Below are 21,087 nucleotides of genomic sequence, written 5' to 3'. Positions count from 1 at the left end.
AATGACTCAAAGCTAGTTAGTGGCAAAACTGGAACTAGGAGTTTAAATCTGTGTCTGCAGTCCCCACTGTCTGTTTTAAACTGCCTACTTGAAATTTTATCCTGGGGTTCTCATAGGCATTCAAATAACAGTAATTCCAGAAATTAACTTATTATTTTCTCCCTCTGAGTGAATACTATTACCATGTAACCAATTTGACTGGTTGGAAATTTTATATTCTCTCTCTCTTGTCTTCCATATTCAATCCAGTCATGTATAAATGTGTACTTGAACTATAGATGCTCATACTGTCACTGGCTTTTAAGTTTATTTCACTGGTTCTGTTGTGAGCTCACATATAGTATACAGCTTAGAGTAGGATCTCAGTATATGCTATTAAATGCATGGCTAAATGAAAAATGTTTTGGCTTAACTCAGTTGTAGATTCGGGAATGAAGGGACAGCTCTCTATTGAGGCTGACTTTACTACATACAGATGACACTTGAGAACCCCACTGAATTAAATGACTCTGTGATTGAGATCTCAAAATTATATCTATTAGGATAATCTTTTTGTGTTACAGCTGGATGGATTATATATGCTTTAGGACATGTTGAAGTTACAGCAAAAAAATGGTATACACTCACATTAACTATTAAGGTAAGTATTGCTGATTGGAGGATCTGGAGGTAAAATACTCTTTTGTTGTGCCTTTCTAGAATTTTCTGTTATAAAATAGGAGGGGGAAAGTGTGACATATAATGAAGAGAGACAAGGAATCTGCCTTGGTGCTGGGAAGCCACTCATCCCTAGGGTGGTTATGTGTGTGAGGCTAACCTACGTGAGAACCATCAGCAGTTGACTTTATCAGGTCTCTATTTTGTAAAAAATTTGATTTTGTTTTTTAAACTGAGGCATAATTGATAAAGTCAATAATTGAACTATTTTTTCAAGTTTGCTTGAACCCAGACTGTACATGGAGCTTATAGATGTAAGCAAAGTCATATACATTTATGTTTGATGGTTAAGAATAATTTGCTTTTCAGTTATAAGCATAGTTTTTTAGAAATTGGTTTCCATGAATGTTTTTTGTCAGAGAAAATACCAGATTAATTTTAATATAATAGAAATATAAAAATATTCCTCAGAATCACTGGGTGATCATGAGTTACTGCTCGACAGTGCTTCCAAGGGATGCTGTGCAGAGAAATTTTTTGTGTATAATGTGCTGGTCTCTCCCAAGATAGCTCCCTCACAGTTTTGTTTAGGGTGCAATAGAAATTAAAAATCAGATTCCAATAACTTTGGAATTTGTTCTCTCCTCTCAACCACCAAAATGACAGCACTAATTTTTTTAGCATTAATAATAATGTATATTGAAGATTTGTTTGGATGTAGCATAGATTATTTAACTATACTACACTAGCCAAATTGTAGCCATTTTATAGCAATTATAATAATATTCACTATTATTGAATTCGAAGATTTTTTCCAAACTCATAGATATGATTTGTATTTCCTTGATAATTAGGGAGCTTGCACATGTAATGTTTATTGGCTATTTGTATTTTCGCTTCTCTGAAGTTGCCTGTTCACTTCTTTCTTCATTTTTCTATCGTGTTGTCTTTTTCTGGCAAATTTGTGTGAATTTAATATGTATTCTGGATAGTAACCCATTGTCTGTTACATATGTCACAACTATGCTCTCCCATCTTGTGTATTTTAATTTTGCTTATGGTATTTTTGATGACTATAAGTTTTATATTTTGATACTGTCAAATGTTTCACTTTTTATTCATTGCCTTTATGTTTCATGTTTTAAATAAGGCCTTCTTGTTTCTCAAGGTTAGGAACATTTTTACCCCAAACTAAAAAAAGTTTAGGATTTATTTTTATGTGTGAGTTTTTAATACATCAGAAATTTATTTGTGAATTTTAAGGGGAAGTATTGAATATAATTTTTTAAAAAATGGATAGCCATCATTTATTACAATAGACTATCCTTTTGCCCATAATTTAAAGGCTACCTTTTTGATGTAACAAATCAGCACATATGCATATACTTGTTTCTGAGCTTTTTTCTGTTCTCCGTATTGTTTGTCTATTATTATCCGAAATCACACTTTTAATTGGTGTTAACATTCTAAAGGCTTTGATGATACAGTTACTCCCTTGCTTCCTTCAGAGTTTTCTTACCTGACCACTTGATAGAAAACATAGCCCCATCTCACTCTCTAACTCCTTTCTCTTGCTTTTTTTTTCTCTAAAGGTTTTATCCCAAGCTGACGTCACACATATTCTGTTGATTGTTAATGTGTTTTCCTACTCCCTTCACTAGCACATAACTCCTTTAGTGACAGGCCTTTCTCCATATTCCTCACTGCTGGCTCTGTAGCACCTAGAAAAGTGCTGGACAGCCAGGCAGAGCAAGAGTCCAAATAATACTTGGTAAATGCATGAATGGATATCTCGTGGGGCAACTTCCTCATTGTTTCTTTTTCAAAATTATCTTTGCTATTCCACTATGTATATGTTATTCGATTTGACTTTTAAAAAACAAACTTTCAATTACTTGAAAAATGGTGCTGGTATTACATTAAATTTATACATCAATTTGGGAAAAAATTACATTTTTTAAAATAATAATGTGTTTCCCCATGAGAGAACATAGGAACAAAAGCATGCTGTATTTCACCATTTATTAAGATTTGCCACTAGGTCCTTCAGTTTTATTTTTGCACACCTTTGATTAAGTTTGTTTTAGTAACTTTATGAGTTTTTTTGAAATCGTGAATGAAATTTAAAAGATTTTCTTAATTTTCTTCAGGTACTTTGCATACCTGGTTAAAATGTCAACAGGACTTATTGAAAACAGCTGTCTCCTGCCTCACATCCTGTTCCTTCTTTTTGACCCCCATTCTGTGTTCTGTACTTCTGATACAGCCACTCCTCACTATTCTGGCTGTTTTTTCTGGTGTGTCTTTAATATAATGTGATTCACTACTTTTAGAAATTGGCTCTTGTCTTGCTACTAGGATGGATAGGACTTTGCTGGCTTTCACCCACCTCACTCCCCTACTCCTATTATTTTGTGTTTCTTCAACTATGGGCATTCTGCTTCCTCTTGAATCTCAACTTTTGCCACATACTCTGAGGGTCTTCTCCAACTATCGGCAGTAAAGTAGTCTGTCAGGCACCCATTGTCACTTTGACCTGGCTTAATTTTTACATGCTGCTTATCGTGTGTGTGTGCATGTCTGTCCATCTCCTCCTACTAGAATATAAGCTCCATAAGAGCAGGGACCTTGTCTTCTTGTTTGTCTTAAATTCCCAGTGTATTAAACAGTATTTGACATATAAATCTTCTTTGCATACATGAAAAAAACAAAACATCATCTTCTATGTTGCCCATATTCCAAATTTCAGCTAATGTGAGGATTTTGTCACTGACTGTCAGCCACCTGTTGAATTCTTCTCAGCACTTGTCAGGTGACGTGTCCCAGCTCTGTTGCATAGTGGGTAGCACAATGGACTTTGAAGTGTACTGTATTCTACTTGCAAGTATTTTATATTGCGCAGCTTCAATTTTCCCATCCATTGTATCATGAAGAACACTTTTCTTATGAAGATTCAATGAGAAAAAAAAAAAATATATATAGTACCTGAAATGTGGTAAGCACTTAATGAGTCAAGTTAATATTCTTACGAGTAGGAGTGTTTGGAACCAGAAGAACAGCATTCATATTTCCTCACTAACACATACTGAGACTTCTAGCAAGTTATTCCACCTCTTTGAGTATCCGTTTCCTTATCTGTAAAATGCAGATAACTTCTGTGAGGTTGTCTTGAGGGTTAAATGTGTTACATTCTTACATTCAACACATTTTTATTAAGCCCCTACTATATGCACTCTACTAAGTCCTAGGGATACAGCAGTGAATGAAATAGACAAGATTCCTGCTCTCTTAGAGCATATATTCTTCTAGGACAGGAGTTGGCAACTTTTTCTGTAAAGGGCCAGAGAGTAAATATTTTAGACTTTGTGGACCATGTGGTCTCTGCTGGCACCACCCACTTCTGCTGCTGTTGTGAGAAAAAAGCTGTAGACAATATGTAGATGAATGGATGTGGTTGTGTTTCAATAAGGTTTTGTTTATGAAAAAAAAAAGGTCATTGGCATGTAGGTCATAGTTTGCTGAGCCCTATCCTGAGATAGTAAGCTTGTAAATAAGTTTATGATTATGAAGAAAAAATAGAGTCATAAGATAAAGTAGCTCTGTTACCCTGATTCTCTAACCAGGGAGGTGAGGAAAGACCTCACTGAGTGGGTGGTACTTGAGTACAGACCTGAATGATGGGAAGAACAATTTGAGCAGACCACATGGCTGGTTCAAAAGGCAGGTGTAGCTGACATTGTGTGAAGAGCAGCCTGGAGGCTGGGGTGGCTGAAGCCTGGGGAGGCAGGAGAGATGAGGTCCTCTTAGACAGGTTTTGTGCTTAATGGGATTTGTGATATGAGTCCCTTGGCTCAATGTTAATACTGAGTGTTTGATGGCAGCAGAAGATGTTCAGTAAGCACTTCTAGAGCTGAAGATAGCTGTGCAAGTCTGTAGTAACAGGAATGTGGCTCTGAATTTGGAGCTAAGTGACTTGGAGCAAAAATCTGTGATTTTGAGTTTTAATCTATTAAGCCTCAGTGTTTCCATGCATAAAATAAAAAGAACTACATTAAGGTCCATTACGTTATCCTTCCAAGACTTAAAAGCAGATTTATTCTGGTTCTTGGCCCAATGCTTTGAATTTTGAGCTCTTTACCTTTTGAGAGTAGCTAGTTTTAAATGATTGGCTGTAGTTAGTATGCTGTGAATATATGCTCATAAATGTACTATCATAAAGATAATAAGAGCTGAGATTTATTGTTTACCATGTGCCAGGCACTGAGCTAAGTAGAATGGCAAGCTTCTGAGGAAGATGTAATTTTTTCTTTCACTGTCAGTAACCAGTAAGTAACACCTTATAGATGCCTCCCTTCTTCCACCCACTGCACCCTACTCCATCTTCACTTTAACTGATGGTTACTGTTTTTTCAACTTAAGGGTAGGAGCTTCATATGGCTTTGAAGTGATATTCTGTTCATGGCAACACAACACAGAAGCTAAGGTTAATTATTTTTCTTGTGGCTGGGCAGAGGCTGCTTAATGAAAACCTTAGAGAAGCAATGAGGTAGAAGCAGATGTTTTGGCTCCAGCACAGTCATGTCTGAAGAGTTGGTGGCTGTTAGCCACAACACTTGTACATGTGACTACTTATAAATAATGTTTTTTTTATTTTAATGAGCTTTTGTCTAAAACTTTATAATAATGCATGAAAAGTTTTGCATTTTTGTTGGTTTTACATTTTCGTGGAGCACAGGAAATAGTGAGGTATTCCTTGTACGTTGGGAACAATTTAAGTAGGTAGGTAACAATTTCTTGCCGGAGTTTTCTTCTTTATTTTAAACTTTTGCTCAAACTTGTGGATTTGTGTTTTGCTGTGGTTAAGTCTTGAGTGAGAAGTACATTTGCTCCACTAAGTAGTGGGCCATACATGATCAAGAAACAGACTTCAGAGGACCATTTTCATATGGTTTCAAGGAATGTGTTTCTTTCTACTCCAGGGTCGTTTTGCCTCTGGCATGCTGAATGACAAGTCTCTGTGGACAGACATCCCTGTGAATTTTCCGAAGAATGGCTGGGCTGCAATTGGAACTCACTCCTTTGAATTTGCACAGTTTGACAACTTTCATGTGGAAGCCACACGCTAATACTTACAGGGCATCATAGAATACTCTGGATTTTCTTCCCTTCTTTTTGGTTTTGGTTCAGAGCCAATTCTTGTTTCATTGGAACAGTATATGAGCCTTTCGAGGCTAAAAATAATGAAGAGTAAATGGGGAGAGAAATTTATTTTTAATTTATCCTGGAAGATTTTGTTAGAATTAATTTCAAGGGGAAAACTGGTGAATCTTTAACATTACCTGGTGTGTTCAAACTGTGCATTGGCCCTGCCCTTAGGAGTGGTTTGAGTAGTACAGACCTCGAAGCCTTGCTGCTAACACTAAGGTAGCTCTCTTCATCTTACTTGCAAGCGGTCCTGCACATGGCAGTAACTTGATCATCATGGAGATGTATTTATGCATGCTGACCGTGTGTCCAAATGAGCCAGTGTCTTCAGCACAAGATGATGCTGCCATAATAGAAAGCTGAAGAACACTGGAAGTAGCTTTTTGAAAACCACTTCAACCTGTTATGTTTTATGCTCTAAAAAGTATTTTTTAATTTTCCTTTTTAAGATAATACTTTTGAAATGCAGGATATCATGAGTGGAATGATTGAAAAAATGCCTCTTTAATAAACTACCTCTAACGCTATTTCTGCAGTAATAGATATTATCAGATTAATTGGGTTATTTGCATTATTTAATTCTTTTGATTCCAAGTTTTGGTCTTCTAACCACTATAACTCTCTGTGAACATTTTTCCAGGTGGCTGGAAGAAGGAAGAAAACCTGATCTAGCCAATGCTGTTGTAGGCATTTCCTCTGCCTCATCTCACTGTGCTGTGGTCTGTCCTCACATGTGGCACTGGTAACAGACTCACACAGCTGATGAATGATTTCTCTCCTTATGTGTGGAAGGAGGGGAGCACCTAGCCATTTGCTAACTCCCAGAATTGGATCATCTCCTAAGATGTACTTACTTTTTAAAGTCCAAATATGTTTATATTTAAATATATGTGAGCATGTTTATCATGTAGTATGATTTATACTAAGCATTAATGTGGCTCTAAGTAGCAAATCCGTTATTCATGTGGGTAAAGTAAATCTAGAATTATTTGTAAGAATTACTCATTGAACTAATTCTACTCTTTAGGAATTTGTAAGAGTCTAACATAGGCTTAGCTACAGTGAAGTTTTACGTTGCTTTTGAAGACAGGAAGCTAAGTACTAGAATAAATAAGGTTACAGAGAACATTTTTCAGTTAAAACCAAGTGATTTCCAGCTGATATATCTAATGTTTTTAAAACTAACATTGTAGAGTCATAATTTATTTACAATAAAATGTTCCCACTTTAAGTATATAATTCAGTGAGTTTTGATAAATGGATATACCCATGTAACCAACACTCCAGTCAAGTTTCAGAATATTTCCATCACCCTAGAAAGTTCTCTTGTATACCTGCTCAGTCAGTTCCTTTCACTCCCAATTGTTGGCAGTCATTGATACGAATTCTATCACTATAGGTTAGTTTTCTTTGTTCCAGAACATCATGAAAGTGGCCTCATGTACTATGTATTCTTATCAATGGTTTCTTTCTGTCAGCATAATGATTTGAGATTTGTCCTCATGTTGTGTGATTCAGTGGTTTATTCCTTCTTATTTCTGAAGAGTTTTCACACATTGTATGAATATACCACAATTTGTTTCCTCCCCACCAGTTTCTGCTATTACAATTAAAACTGTCCACATTTACAATCTTTGTGTCAAATATATTTCTATTTAAGATGAATACAGAGGAGTGAAATTTCTGGGTCTTATGTTAATTGTGTGTTTAACTTTATAAGAAACTACCAAACTGTTTTCCAAAATGATTGCATGGTTTTACACTTCCATCAGCAATGTTTAAAAGTTCCAGTTAGTCTGCATTCTTGTCAGTGCCTTGTGTTGTCGTTCTTTTTAATTTTAACCCTTAATTGTGGGTGTATAGTATGTACATTTCTCTGATGACTAAAGCTGTTGAGCAGACGTCATGGACTTAATAGACATTTATATACTTCGTTTTATGTAATATCTATTCAAATCTTTTGCTCATCTAAAAAAATTCTGTTGTCTTTTCTATTGAGTTATAAGAGCTCTTTACATCTTCCAGATACATTTTTTTAAAATGTTTTGAAAATTATTTTCTCTATTTCTACAAAGAACCTGATGGAATTTTCATTTTGATTACATTTAAATTATAGATATATCTGGAAAGAACTGATATCTGACTAATATGGACCCTTCAAATCCATGAGCAGTTACACCTTTTTAAAAAATATTATTTTACTTTAAGTTCTGGGATACATGTGCAGAAGGTGCAGGTTTGTTACATAGGTATACATGTGCCATGCTGGTTTGCTGCACCTACTGACCCATCCTTTAAGTTCCCTCCCCTCACCTCCCACCCCACACCCCCCAACAGGCCCTGGTATGTGTTGTTCCCCTCCCTGTGTCCATGTGTTCTCATTGTTCAACTCCCACTTATGAGTGAGAACATGCAATGTTTGGTTTTCTCTTCCCATGTTAGTTTGCTGAGGATGATGGCTTCCAGCTTCATCCATGTCCCTGCAAAGTACATGATCTCATTCTTTTTTATGGCTGCGTAGTATTCCATGGTGTATATGTATCACGTTTCCTTTATTCAATCTATTGTTGATGGACATTTGGGTTGGTTCCATAACTTTGCTATTGTAAATGGTGCTGCAATGAACTTAACATGTGCATGTGTCTTTATAGTAGAATGATTTATATTCCTCTGGGTGTATACCCAGTAATGGCATTGCTGGGTCAAATGGTATTTCTGGTTCTAGATCCTTGAGGAATCACCACACTGCCTTCCACAATGGTTGAACTAATTTACATTCACACTAACAGTGTAAAAGCGCTTCTGTTTCTCGACAGCCTTTCCTGCATCTATTGTTTCTTGACTTTGTAATGTTTTTATTTTGACTGACATGAGATGGTATCTCATTGTGGTTTTGATTCGCATTTCTCTAATGATCAGTGATGTTGAGCTTTTGTTCATGTTTGTTGGGTGCGTAAATGTCTTCTTTTGAGTAGTGTCTGTTCATATTCTTTGCCCACTTTTTGATGGAGTTGTTTGTTTGTTTCTTGTATATTTGTTTAAGTTCTTTGTAAATTCTGGATATTAGACCTTTGTCAGATGGGTAGATTGCAAAAATGTTCTCTTATTCTGTAGGTTGCCTGTTCACCGTGATGATAATTTCTTTTGCTGTGCAGAAGCTCTTTAGTTTAATTAGATCCCATTTGTCAATTTTGGCTTTTTTGCAATTGCTTTTGGCATTTTCATCATGCAGTCTTTGCCCATGCATATGTCCTCAGTGGTATTGCCTAGATTTTCGTCTAGGGTTTTTATGGTTTGGGTTTTACTTTTAAGTCTTTAATTCATCTTGAGTTAATTTTTGTATAAGGTGTAAGGAAGGGGTCCAGTTTCAGTTTTCTGCATATGGCTAGTCAGTTTTCCCAGCACCATTTATTGAGTAGGAGATCCTTTTCCCACTGCTTGTTTTTGTCAGGTTTGTTGAAGATCAGATGGTTGTAGATGTGCGGTGTTATTTCTGAGGTCTCTGTTCTGTTCCATTGGTCTATATGTCTGTTTTGGTACCAGTACCATGCTGTTTTGGTTACTGTAGCCTTGTAGTATAATTTGATGTCAGCTAGCCTGATGCTTCCAGCTTTGTTCTTTTTGCTTAGGATTTTCTTGGCTATACGGGGTCTTCTTTGATTTCAGACTAAATTTAAAGCAGTTTTTTCTAATTCTGTGAAAAGCGTCAATGGTAGTTTGGTGGGAATAGCATTGAATGTATAAATTACTTTGGGCAGTATGGGCATTTCACGATATTGAGTCTTCCTATCCATGAGGATGGAATGTTTTTCCATTTGTTTGTGTCCTCTCTTATTTCCTCGAGCAGTGGTTTGTAGTTCTCCTTGAAGAGATCCTTCTCATCCCTTGTTAGCTGTATTCCTAGGTATTTTATTCTCTGTGTAGCGATTGTGAAGGAGAGTTCATTCATGATTTGGCTCTCTGCCTGTCTGTTGTTGGTGTAAAGGAATGCTTGTGATTTTTGGGCATTGATTTTGTATCCTGAGACTTTGCTGAAGTTGCTTATCAGCTTAAGGAGTTTTTGGGCTGAGATGATGGGTTTTCTAAATTTAGAATCATGTTATCTGCAAACAGAGACAATTAGACTTCCTCTCCTCCTATCTGAATACTCTTTATTTCTTTCTCTTGCATGATTGCCCTGGCCAGAACTTCTGATACTATGTTGAATGGGAGTGTTGAGAGAGGGTATCCTTGCCTTGGTGTCGGTTTTCAAAGGGAATGCTTCCAGCTTTTTCCCATTCAACCTCATTGGCTGTGAGTTTGTCATAAATAGCTATTCTTATTTTGAGATATGTTCCAGCAATACCTAGTTTATTGAGAGTTTTTAACATGAAGGGATGTTGAATTTTATCAAAGCCCCTTTCTGCATCTATTATCATGTGGTTTTTGTCTTTGGTTCTGTTTATGTGAGGATTATGTTTATTGATTTGCATATGTTGAACCAGCCTCGCATCCCAGGGATGAAGCCGACTTTATCGTGGTGGATAAGTTTTTTGATGTGCTGATGGTTTCGGTTTGCCAATATTTTATTGATGATTTTCCTGTTGATGTTCATCAGGGATATTGGCCTGAAGTTTTCTTTTTTTGTTGTGTCTCTTCCCAGTTTTTGGTATCAGGATGATGCATCATACAGTGAGTTAGGGAGGAGTCTTTGGAATAGTTTCAGAAGGAATGATACCAGCTCCTCTTTGTACCTCTGGTAGAATTTGACTGTGAATCCATCTGGTCCTGAGCTTTTTTTGTTGTTAGGCTATTAATTAGTGCCTCAATTTCAGAACTTGTTATTGGTCTATTCAGGGATTCGACTTCCTTCTAGTTTAGTGTTGGGAGGGTATATGTGTCCAGAAATTATCCATTTCTTCTAGATTTTCTAGTTTATTTGCCTAGAAGTGTTTATAGTATTCTGTGATGGTAGTTTGTATTTCTATGGGGTCAGTGGTGATATCCCTTTATCATTTTTTATTGTGTCTGTTTGATTCTTCCCTCTTTTCTTCTTTATTAGTCTAGCTAGTGGTCTATGTATTTTGTTAATTTTTTCAAAAAACTAGCTCCTTGATTTATTGATTTTTTGGAGGGCTTTTTGTGTGTCGTCTTCAATTCTTCTCTGATCTTAGTTATTTCTTGTCTTCTGCTAGTTTTTGGATGAGTTTGCTCTTGTTTCTCTGGCTCCTTTAATTGTGATGTTAGGGTGTCAGTTTGAGATCTTTCTCACTTTCTGATGTGGGCATTTAGTGGTATAAATTTCCCTGTTAATACTGCTTTAGCTGTGTCCCAGAGATTCTGGTATGTTCTCTTTGTTCTCATTGGTTTCAAAGAACTTCTTGATTTCTGCCTTAATTACATTATTTACTTAGGAGTCATTCAGGAACAGGTTGTTCAATTTCCATGTAATTGTGTGGTTTTGAGTGAGTTTCTTAATCCTGAGTTCTAATTTGATTGGACTGTGGTCTGAGAGACTGTTACGATTTCAGTTATTTGGCATTTGCTGAGGAGCAGTTACACCTTTTCATGTATTAAGTCTATAATTTCTCTCAGCAGTTTCTGTAGTTTTCAGCATACAGATCTTGAAGATGTTTTTTATTAAATGTATCCTTAAATATTTTATGTCTTTGATGCTATTGTAAATGGTGTTTATTATTTGTTACTCATACATAGAAACACAGCTGGTTTTTTGCATATTGACCTGCAGTCCTGCTCCCTTGCTAAATTCACTTATTAGTTTAGCTTTTTGTGGGTAAATTCTTTAGAATTTTCTACATATATAATTATGTAATCTGTGAATATAGACAATTCTGCTTTTTCCTTTTCAATATTTCTGCTGTATTTCTGATGCTTTTGTTGCCTTATTGCACTGACCAGGACTTCAAGTACAATGTTGAGAAGTGGTAAGAGCAGATGTATCAGCCTTGTTCCGCATCTTAGGAAGCGTCTCTTTCACCATTAAGTGTGAGTACTGAATTTGTTAAATGCTTTTTCTCTACATCTAATGAGATAGTTATACTGTCTTTCTTCTTTATTCTGTTAATGTGATATATCACATGGTTTGATTTTCAAATATTAAAGCAACTTTGCATTTGTGAGATATGTCATGACCAAGTGGGGTTTATTACCCTGTTTATGTACTGGTGAATTTAATCTGTCAATATTTGGCTAAAAGTGTTTGTGTCTGTGTTCCTGTGGAATATTGATCTAGTTTTATTTTCTCCTAATGTCTTTATCTGGTTTGGTGGCAGGGTGATACCTCATAAATTCAGTTTGGAAATGCTGCCTCCTTCTTTATTCTGTGAAAGTTTGTGAGGTTCTTAAACCTTAGAATTCATCAGTTATGTCAGTCAGGGTCTGATCAGGAGACAGAAACCATGCCAGGACCAATCTAATGTTAAGAATTATTAATTAGTAATGAGATTAGCCACTAAGGGGTAGAGAGAACTCCAAAGAATACAGGAAGAGCAGATGTAGAGACCAGCCACTTCCTAGGCTGGGGCAGGGTACTTACAGGGCAACAAACTCAGAAGAGATCCTCCTTACATGACTGAGGCTCAGATCTCACTGCAGATGATATAGTGTTGATATAGTGTGACCCTGGAATGGCCTAGAGTTTGCTGAGATGCTGTGTGCTGGGGCTGGCAGTGGGAAACTGTCTTCTGGGGTATGTGTCAGACTCATTGGGAAGCTCCTCCTGGAGTGCTGCTGAAACTCACTAGGAAGCCACCCTTTGTGGTGCTGGTGAAAGTTTCAGGGAAACTACCTGCAGGGTTGTTGGTGAAAATCCCTGCAGAGTAAGTGCCACTGGTTGTTCCAGCTCCTACTGGAAGAGGTGCTTCACTGAGTGTCCCAAATGCTGCTTGCTAGTAGCCACATGGCACAGAAGCAAGAAGGAAAAAGCACACCGGGACAGAGAAGAGAAGCTCCTTCCTCCTGCAGTGTCCCTTTAGTAACCTCTGTTGATAAAACTTAAGTATGCCGCCTGACACAGGAGAAATGTTGACAAGACCCAGCTCCACTATCATAAAGCAGGTCAAATGAGTGGGTTTGAGGCTGAGAAGCTTTAACAGATACAAGGCTGTTCCAATTTTTCTTTTTCTTTTTTTTTTTTTTGAGATGGAATCTCACTCTGTCACCAGGCTGGATTGCAATGGCACAATTTCAGCTCACTGCAACCTCTGCCTCCCAGGTTCAAATGATTCTCCTGCCTCAGCCTCCCAAGTAACTGGGATTACAGGCGCACACCACCATGCCCAGCTAATTTTTGTATTTTTAGTAGAGTCGGGGTTTAACCATGTTGGCCAGGGTGGTCTTGATCTCCTGACCTCGTGATCCACCCACCTTGGGCTCCCAAAGAGCTGGGATTACAGGCGTGAGCCACTGCACCTGGCCAATTTTTCTATTTCTTATGTCCGTTTTGACAATTTGTCTTTTAAGGAATTTGTCAACTTCATCTAAATTGTCTAATTTATTGGCATAACATTGTTTAAAATATTCCCTTATTTTAATGTCTATAAGACATTTCTGATATGGCCAATTTGTGCTTTCTTTTTATCTTACTTGGTCTAATTAGAATTTTGTCAATTTTATTTATCTTTCAAAGAACCAGTTCTAAATTTCTTAGACTTTTTTCTGTTTCACTGATTGCTGCTTGTACCTTTATTATTTAGTCTACTTTTGGATTAAATGTACTCTTATTCTAGCTTCTTCAGATGCAAGCTTAGATCTTCAATTTTAGATCATCTTTTTAAAAATATGTTAGCATTTAACACTAAAATTTAAACATTTATTTAGTTATATCTCACATATTTTAATATCCACGTTCTAATTTTCATTCAGTTCAGAATATTTTCTAAATTATCTTGTACTTTTTTGAACTTTGTGCTAATTATTGTAGAAGTTCAATGTTTAATTTCTAAGTATTTGAAGATTTTCCAGATAACTTTTTGCCATTGACATTTAAACTTAATTCTGTTGTGATTAGAAAATATGTTGTGTTTCCTTTCAACTATCTTAAATGTATTTAGACTTGTTTTATGACCCAATTTATCTTAGTCAGTGTACCCTTAAAAATAATTTGCCTTCTGCAGTGATTGGCTGTAATGTTTTACAAATATTAATTAGGTCATGTTAGCTGATGGTGTTGATGTCTGTGACTTACTGATTTTCTCTCTACGTTTACTGTTAATTACTGAGTGAGAAGAGTTAAAATCTCCAAATACAGAAAATGTGTGTTTTCTATTTCCCTGTTCAGGTTCAGTCTGAGAGGTTGATTTTCCTGGGGCATTCTAGCTCTAGTCTAGCCCTGTTCTTAAGGCATGGAATTCCCTGGGAGCTGAATGAGTTCTCTCCACTATATTTGTTCACATCTTAAATATCTTCTAGCCCTGTGATAATTTTGATAGTTGTTCAGCTAACACTTTCCTGATTATTCTTTGGCCCAAGGGCTTTCACACTGTGAATGCTTAGTTTAGAGCTAAAGACACAAATAGACCCCCTCTGAGATTTCTGAACCTCTTTTTCTACATAGCACCCTTCTCTCAGATACTCTGCACTGCAAATTTCAGGTGCTGCAGCCTCTTTGAACTCTGATCTTTATCTCCACAGCTCCACAAGACCCATATACTCTGCATTTCCCCTCCCTGCACTGAAATCTGGTAAATGGCTCTAGACAGAAATGGGGGATCACAAAATTCACCTCATGGATTTCTCCGTTTTTCTCTGATCACAGTACTGGGCTTCCTGCTGTCTGCTCTCTGAAACTGTTGTTTACAGTGGGCTGATCCAGTTGTAGTTTTTATTCTCTCAAGGCTGGAAATGGAACTTTCCATTCATTTACTTGAATACCTGGCCATCCTGAGCCTTTTTTGATTTTTTTTTTTTTTTTTTTTTTTTTGAGAAAGAGTCTCACTCTGTCACCTAGGCTGGAGTGGAATGGGACCATCATAGCTCACTGCAGCCTCGAACCCCTTAGCTCAAGCAGTTATCCTGCCTCAGCCTCCTGAGTAGCTAGGAATTACATGCGTGTGCCACCACACCTGGCTAATTTTTGATATATATGTGTGTATATATATATATTTGTGTGTGTGTGTAGAGATGGTGTCCTTTTCTGAAATATTTTGACACTAAGACAGTCCCCAACTTATGATGGTTCAACTTAATGATTTTTCTGTTTCTTTTTCCTTTTTTCTTTTTTTCTTTTTTGAGATGGAGTCTCGCTCGTCCCCCAGGCTGGAGTGCAGTAGCGCGATCTCAGCTCACTGCAAGCTCCGCCTCCCGGGTTCATGCTATTCTCCTGCCTCAGCCTCACGAGTAGCTGGGACTACAGGCGCCCGTCACCATGCCTGGATATTTTTTTTTGTAATTTTAGTAGCGATGAGGTTTCGCCATGTTAGCCAGGATGGTCTCGATCTCCTGACATCGTGATCCGCCCGCCTCGGCCTCCCAAAGTGCTGGGATTATAGGTGTGAGCCACCGCGCCCAGCCAACTTTTCAACTTCATGATGCTGCAAAAATGATACACATTCAGTAGAAACCGTACTTCAAATTTTGACCTTTTCCTGGGCTAGTGATATACGGTACAATACTCTCATGACACTGGGCAGTGGCAGCAAGCAGTATCTCCTATCAGCCATGTCATCCTGAGGGTAAACAACAGATATTCTATAGTGTACTGTGTTGCCTGTGTTTTTTGAAATAATTTTGCCCAACTACAGGCTAATGTAACTATTCTTAGCACATTTAAGGTAGGCTAGGCTAAGCTATGATGTTCATTCAGTAGGTTAGGTGTATTAAATGCATTTCAACTTGATATTTCAACTTATAATGGATTTTTCTGGATATAGCCCCATGGTACATTGAGGAGCATCTGTGATTTGCACCACATATTCATCATCATGATTTAGACACTGTTTCAGCTGGTAGCTTTATTTCAAGTAGCTTTGAAGTATTTGGATATAAAGCATGTCTTATGCTTCTACATTCCTTGTGTTGCTGCCCACATATTAATAGGTGGTCATCAAGGACTTGATTTTTGATCAGGTTTGATTAGATAGGCTGTACTGGTAGATGGCTACCAGTAACCATGAATTGTATTAATTAAGTAGACTCATCAGAGCCTCTAAGTGAAACCACTTTGTAAGTGGCCAAAGTTACTTTACACACTAACAACACCTGGAAAAGCACCATGGTAAAATTACTGAAGTTGAGTCCTAAAATCTGGGTTGAATGCCAGACCTGCTGCTTATTTATCTGACTTTGGTTGAATCACTGAAACTGCTCTTTCTGTAAAACAAAGAAATTAGGCTGGATAGTCACTGAGACACCTTCCAGCTCTTACTCTGTAATGCTGATTTAAACATGTGTATTTTTAAAATTTAATTCAAATATTTAACTAGGCTCAAGTTGCTTACCAGAAGAGGTTTTTTTTTCTTAGTAAGATTTACCATGTATTGTTTCCCACACTGAAAGATGACCAGACAGTGCCTTGTATGTTTAAACTTGGCCAAATGGCTTCATCAAATGAAATTATTTTGCAAATGGATTTAACTTCGTTAAATATATATATATTTAATATATATGTAATATATATGTATATATATTTAATGAAGTTAAATATATATACACACACACACAGACACATAAGCTTTATAGCAGATTCCATTCTCTAAACATGTGACCTGCTTAAAAAGGACCATCTTTTATTATCCTCACAGGTCTACTGGTAGTATTTTAAACTGTGGGGGCCGGGGCGTCCAAGCATTGTGATGTGATTTATACCACTCCAAATCATGAAAGCAGGATTTAAAAATCATAGTGTTCTACAGCCTTTGCTCATAGGTAGATTTCGTCCTTACACTTGATTTTTCTTCTGCTTTGTTAGTGCTTTACATTCACTTGAAAGAAAGCCTGGCTTTCTTTGTTTGGAATATTATAGTTGGATCATATTATACTGAAAATAGCACCTCTGTTTAAGTCCATAGATAATTTGAAATTGTTCTGAAGTGTTTCCTCCCACTCTTTCTCCCACTCCTCCTCCTCTGTCTCCTCCTCCGTCTCCTTCCTTCTCCAATAAAAGTGAACTTGATGCTCCATAGAATTGGTAATTGCTATTCAACTAGGAAAAATGCAAACACTTTGAGGGATTGTGATTGATTGTTGAACAAGATACTTGAAGTGATTTTTTTCCACCAGGTTATTTATAGTTTTCACATTCACTGGGGGAGAGAAATATAGAATTAAGTGATTTGAAAATTATATTGAAGAGACAGTTTATTACTTTCTGCATCTGTTTAACAGGATATACTAAGTATTGTTTTTACATTGTATGGTATATATTTAACAGGATGTGGGTAGTAGTTAAGACCATGTTAATGATTTTATATGTGAGGTGATCCCTTGTCCTTTGGAAATCAGCATAGGCTTTGGCATCTCTGAGTTCATTACAATCCATTTACTACTCTATTTGATAAACAGGCTGTCTGCCACTCAATTAGAGACCATACTAGACACAGGGAGAGGATACAAGTTCCTTAAATGTAGGTAAATAATAACTTACCAGTATATAGATGGCACTTCAATGTGGGGATCCCAGTGGCATCCCCCTAAGCAGCATTGCACAATATCTGGCCCTGAGGCTCACAGGGTTCTTAGCTACCTATGATACTATCTGGTGGCGGTGGGAATATGGTCAGGAACTTTGCAACTGGAAGGTCTCAAGGTGTCTCTCCTCACTTGCCTGTTTCTAATGACTCTGGAGACTAGCTATATGCTTGACTACTCCTTAGGTGGAACTAGTAACAATCCCAGAATAATTTGAATATTTACTGCAAGACTGAGTGAGTTGAAGGTCACTTTCTCAGGTGAAGCCCCTGCTATAGTTTTGGGTGTGGTTTATTTGTCCTCACCAAAGCTCATGTTGAAATTTGACCACCAGTGTGGCGGTGTTGGGAGGTGAGGCCTAGTGGGGAGGTATTTGGGTCATGAGTGGGGGACCCATCAGGAATGGCTTGGTGCTGTTCTTGCAGTAGTGAGTGAGTTATTGCTCATATGAGACTGGATTGGTTCCCAAGAAATGGATTCATTTGGGTTTTTATAAAGTCAGGATGCCCCTCAGATTTGGTCTCTCTTCACATGTACCCACTTCCCCTTAGACCTTCTCCACCATCTTTTCACACATCATGAAAGTCCTTACTAGAAGCAGAGTGGATGACCATGCCATGATTCTTGTAAAGCCTGCAGAACTATGGGCCAAGTCTCTTTTCTTTCTAAATTATCCAGCCTCACATATTCCTTTATAGTAACACAAAACTGACTGAGAGTCTTCTTTCCCTCTTGTAGGTTCAGGCCACAGACCCTCCAGAAGTGTCTTTCCTCTTATATAGCTTGTGATTATCTTTGCAAATAATTAAGGTTTGCAAATAAAACTAAGATGATGTGATGGTTAATCTTGTGTGTCAACTTGCCTAAGCCACAGTACTCAGATACTTGGACAAATACCATTTTAGATGTTTCTGTGAAGGTGTTTTTTAAAGATGAATATTTAAATCAGTAGACTTTGGGTAAAGGAGATTACCCTTCATATTGTGGATGGACCTCCTCCAATCAGTTGGAAGCTTTAATAGAAAAAGACTGACCTCTCTATGGAGGAATTCTGCAAGCAGATGGTTTTTGGACTTGGACTGCAATTTGGTGTCCGGCCTGCTGGCCTACCCGGTAGATTTTGGATTTGCTACATGCATTAGTCTGTTTTCACACTGCTAATAAAGACATACCCGGGACCAGGTAATTTGTAAAGGAAAGGGGTTTAATTGACTCACAGTTCCACGTGGCTGGAGAGGCCTTACAATTATGGCAGAACGCAAAGGTGAAGCAAAGTCACATCTTACATGGCGGTAGGCCAGAGAGCGTATGCAGGGGAACTCCTATTTGTAAAACCATCAGATCTCATGAGACTTACTCACTATTATGAGAACAGCATGGGAAATACCCACCCCCATGATTCTATTACCTTCCACCGGGCCCCTCCCATGATGTGGGAATTATGGGAGCTACAGTTCAAGATGAGATTTGGGTGGGGACACAGCCAAACCATATCACTACACCTCTACAATTCCACGAGCCAATTTCTTAAAGTAAATCTCTCTTTCTCTATACACACACGCACACAGAAACACACAGACACACACAGACACACACACACATACACACACCCCCTGTTGGTTCTGTTTTCTTTGGCGAACCCTGACTACTACAGATGCCTTTCTCCTAGAACTCTACTACAGATGCATCTTGAAATTATTAAATGAAAGGTAAAATCTATTTGGAGCACTGCATTACATTTTATGATAAAAATATAACTATCTTAGAGCACAGGAATTTTTGGCTGTTTTTGTAGAGGGTAGAAGAATGCCTGGGAAATATTCAAATCATAAATACTTGTTGAATGAATGTTGAATAAAAAACTTGCAATTAGTTTAACTGTGATGACATTTTGTCCCCAGCAATGTAAAAGGTGTAAAGATCCATTAATTTAGTTGTCTAAAGAAGATGCATATGGCTTGCTGGGTTATAGTGATATTTAACTAAATTTTTAAAAGAAATAGTGACTTTTGAAAATTTCTCTTTTTCATGTTTCAATAGCATTTTACCTTCAACATATTTCTTTTTAAAATTGCTGCTCATTAGGGGGAAAGGACTTGACCCTTCCCATTTAAGGAGACTTGCTGGGAAAGACCAATGTATATGTCATTGATCAGAACTTAGTAGAATTCTAGCCAGAAATTCACATGAGAGGCTGAGACATACGGCTTTTCAGCTGGGCACGTCAACACTTCAAATAAAACTTGGGCTCAGTTACTAAGGAGGGAGTGGAAAATGGATGTTGGGGTTTTTTGTTAATGTTATTTAAAATCTCAATCAGTGGACAAGCATTTTACCTAGTTGTTGTCAGTATTAATATACTAAAGCTGGCAGACATGAATCATCATTGTTTTTAGGGAACAAACAAAAACCACACAGTTTAAATTATTGAGAAGTGTGAGAGCTGGCAGAGATCTTAGAACACATTGGGCACAGCTACTTCATTTTGCAGAGGAGAAACTAAAGCCCAGAGAGGTAAAGTGACTGAAGTGGTAATGAAATGCCCTGGGAAGACTTCCTGAGAGCAGAAAGATAGTCTTCTGAGGCTGTATCTACACACTTGTAGGCCCTGTTATTTCAAGTTTAATCAAAGAAAGTTATCCAGCCCTTCAGTGCTGTGTGGTTTCTGCCCATGAAACGTCACTCTACTAATACCTGCCATTTGGGAATCAGCATGCTCAAGTAAAAGTTCATGAATTCTTGCTGTACCACTTAAACTATGTATTTTTAGCAGTGAATGGATTGTTCCCATTCTTAGCATCTGGAAATAATAACAGCAGGAATTTATTGAGAATTGGGTTTATAAGCTCCATGAATGCAGGGATCAAGTTTGATTTCACGCGCCACTGTATCTGTAGTGCCTAACACAGCCCTTGATGCGTAATGTATAATCCAACAAATAAATAGCTGTTGGTTGGGTAGATGTAGTGTTTATGAGGTGGCAGACATGGTGTTAAGCACTCTTCATGAGTCATCTCATTTCATCCTTGTAACAGCCCTCTGAGGTAGATAATATTTGAAACTAAAATTTGAAAACATGCCCATGGATAAAAACATAGTGAGTGTTGGGACTTGGGCTAGTTTGTCTGACTCCATCCTAAATTACTAGGGAAGCTGGAGGTTTTGGGGTTGAATATCATATGAAACAAATAAAACTTCTCTTAGATTAATTATGAAGAATTTAAAAAGCCTGACTAGTTGATGTGTTATCTAGCACTGAAGATAATTAGCTTAACAAAAAAATGGAAGAAAAAATAGGAAAAGGCTGACCTGTTAGGTTAGTGAAAGATTCTTGGGTATTTTGGGGAGGAGTGGGATAGGGTTGAGTGGAGAAGTGTTAATCAATAAAGTTTTCACCCTCTCTTGTTTGAGAGACTTTCTTTTGAGCCATGCATTAAATTTGAAAATGCTGTCCTGAAGTGTTACCAAATCTAGATCATGGATGAGAGACATTGAGTCTTACTCCCAGGATCCCAGGATTTATTTCCATGGTTCTAAGTGTTTTTTTTTTTAAAGGAAATGGTGACTCTGTGTAGAATAGAGGACAGCGGTGAGCTGCAG

At 37.4% G+C, this 21,087-nt stretch overlaps 1 protein-coding gene across 4 annotated transcripts in view; it reads left to right on the top strand.

Annotated features, from left to right (window-relative positions):
• Positions 1–7,493, top strand: part of GALC (galactosylceramidase) — a 57,270-nt gene extending 49,777 nt beyond the window's left edge. For all 4 annotated transcript variants that reach the window (XM_007987503.3, XM_073011236.1, XM_007987504.3 and 1 more), the window contains exons 16-17: positions 564–640; positions 5,637–7,493. In XM_007987503.3, coding sequence (XP_007985694.1) covers positions 564–640; positions 5,637–5,783 — 224 coding nt within the window. In that variant the 3' untranslated portion in view covers positions 5,784–7,493. The remainder of the gene's footprint in view (positions 1–563; positions 641–5,636) is intronic.
• Positions 7,494–21,087: the final 13,594 nt, after the last annotated feature.

Source organism: Chlorocebus sabaeus, chromosome 24 (genome assembly GCF_047675955.1).
Source record: "Chlorocebus sabaeus isolate Y175 chromosome 24, mChlSab1.0.hap1, whole genome shotgun sequence".
Taxonomy (NCBI): Eukaryota; Metazoa; Chordata; class Mammalia; order Primates; family Cercopithecidae; genus Chlorocebus; species Chlorocebus sabaeus.
The sequence above is the reverse complement of the archived record's forward strand: the minus strand, read 5'-3'. Positions and strand labels throughout refer to the sequence as shown.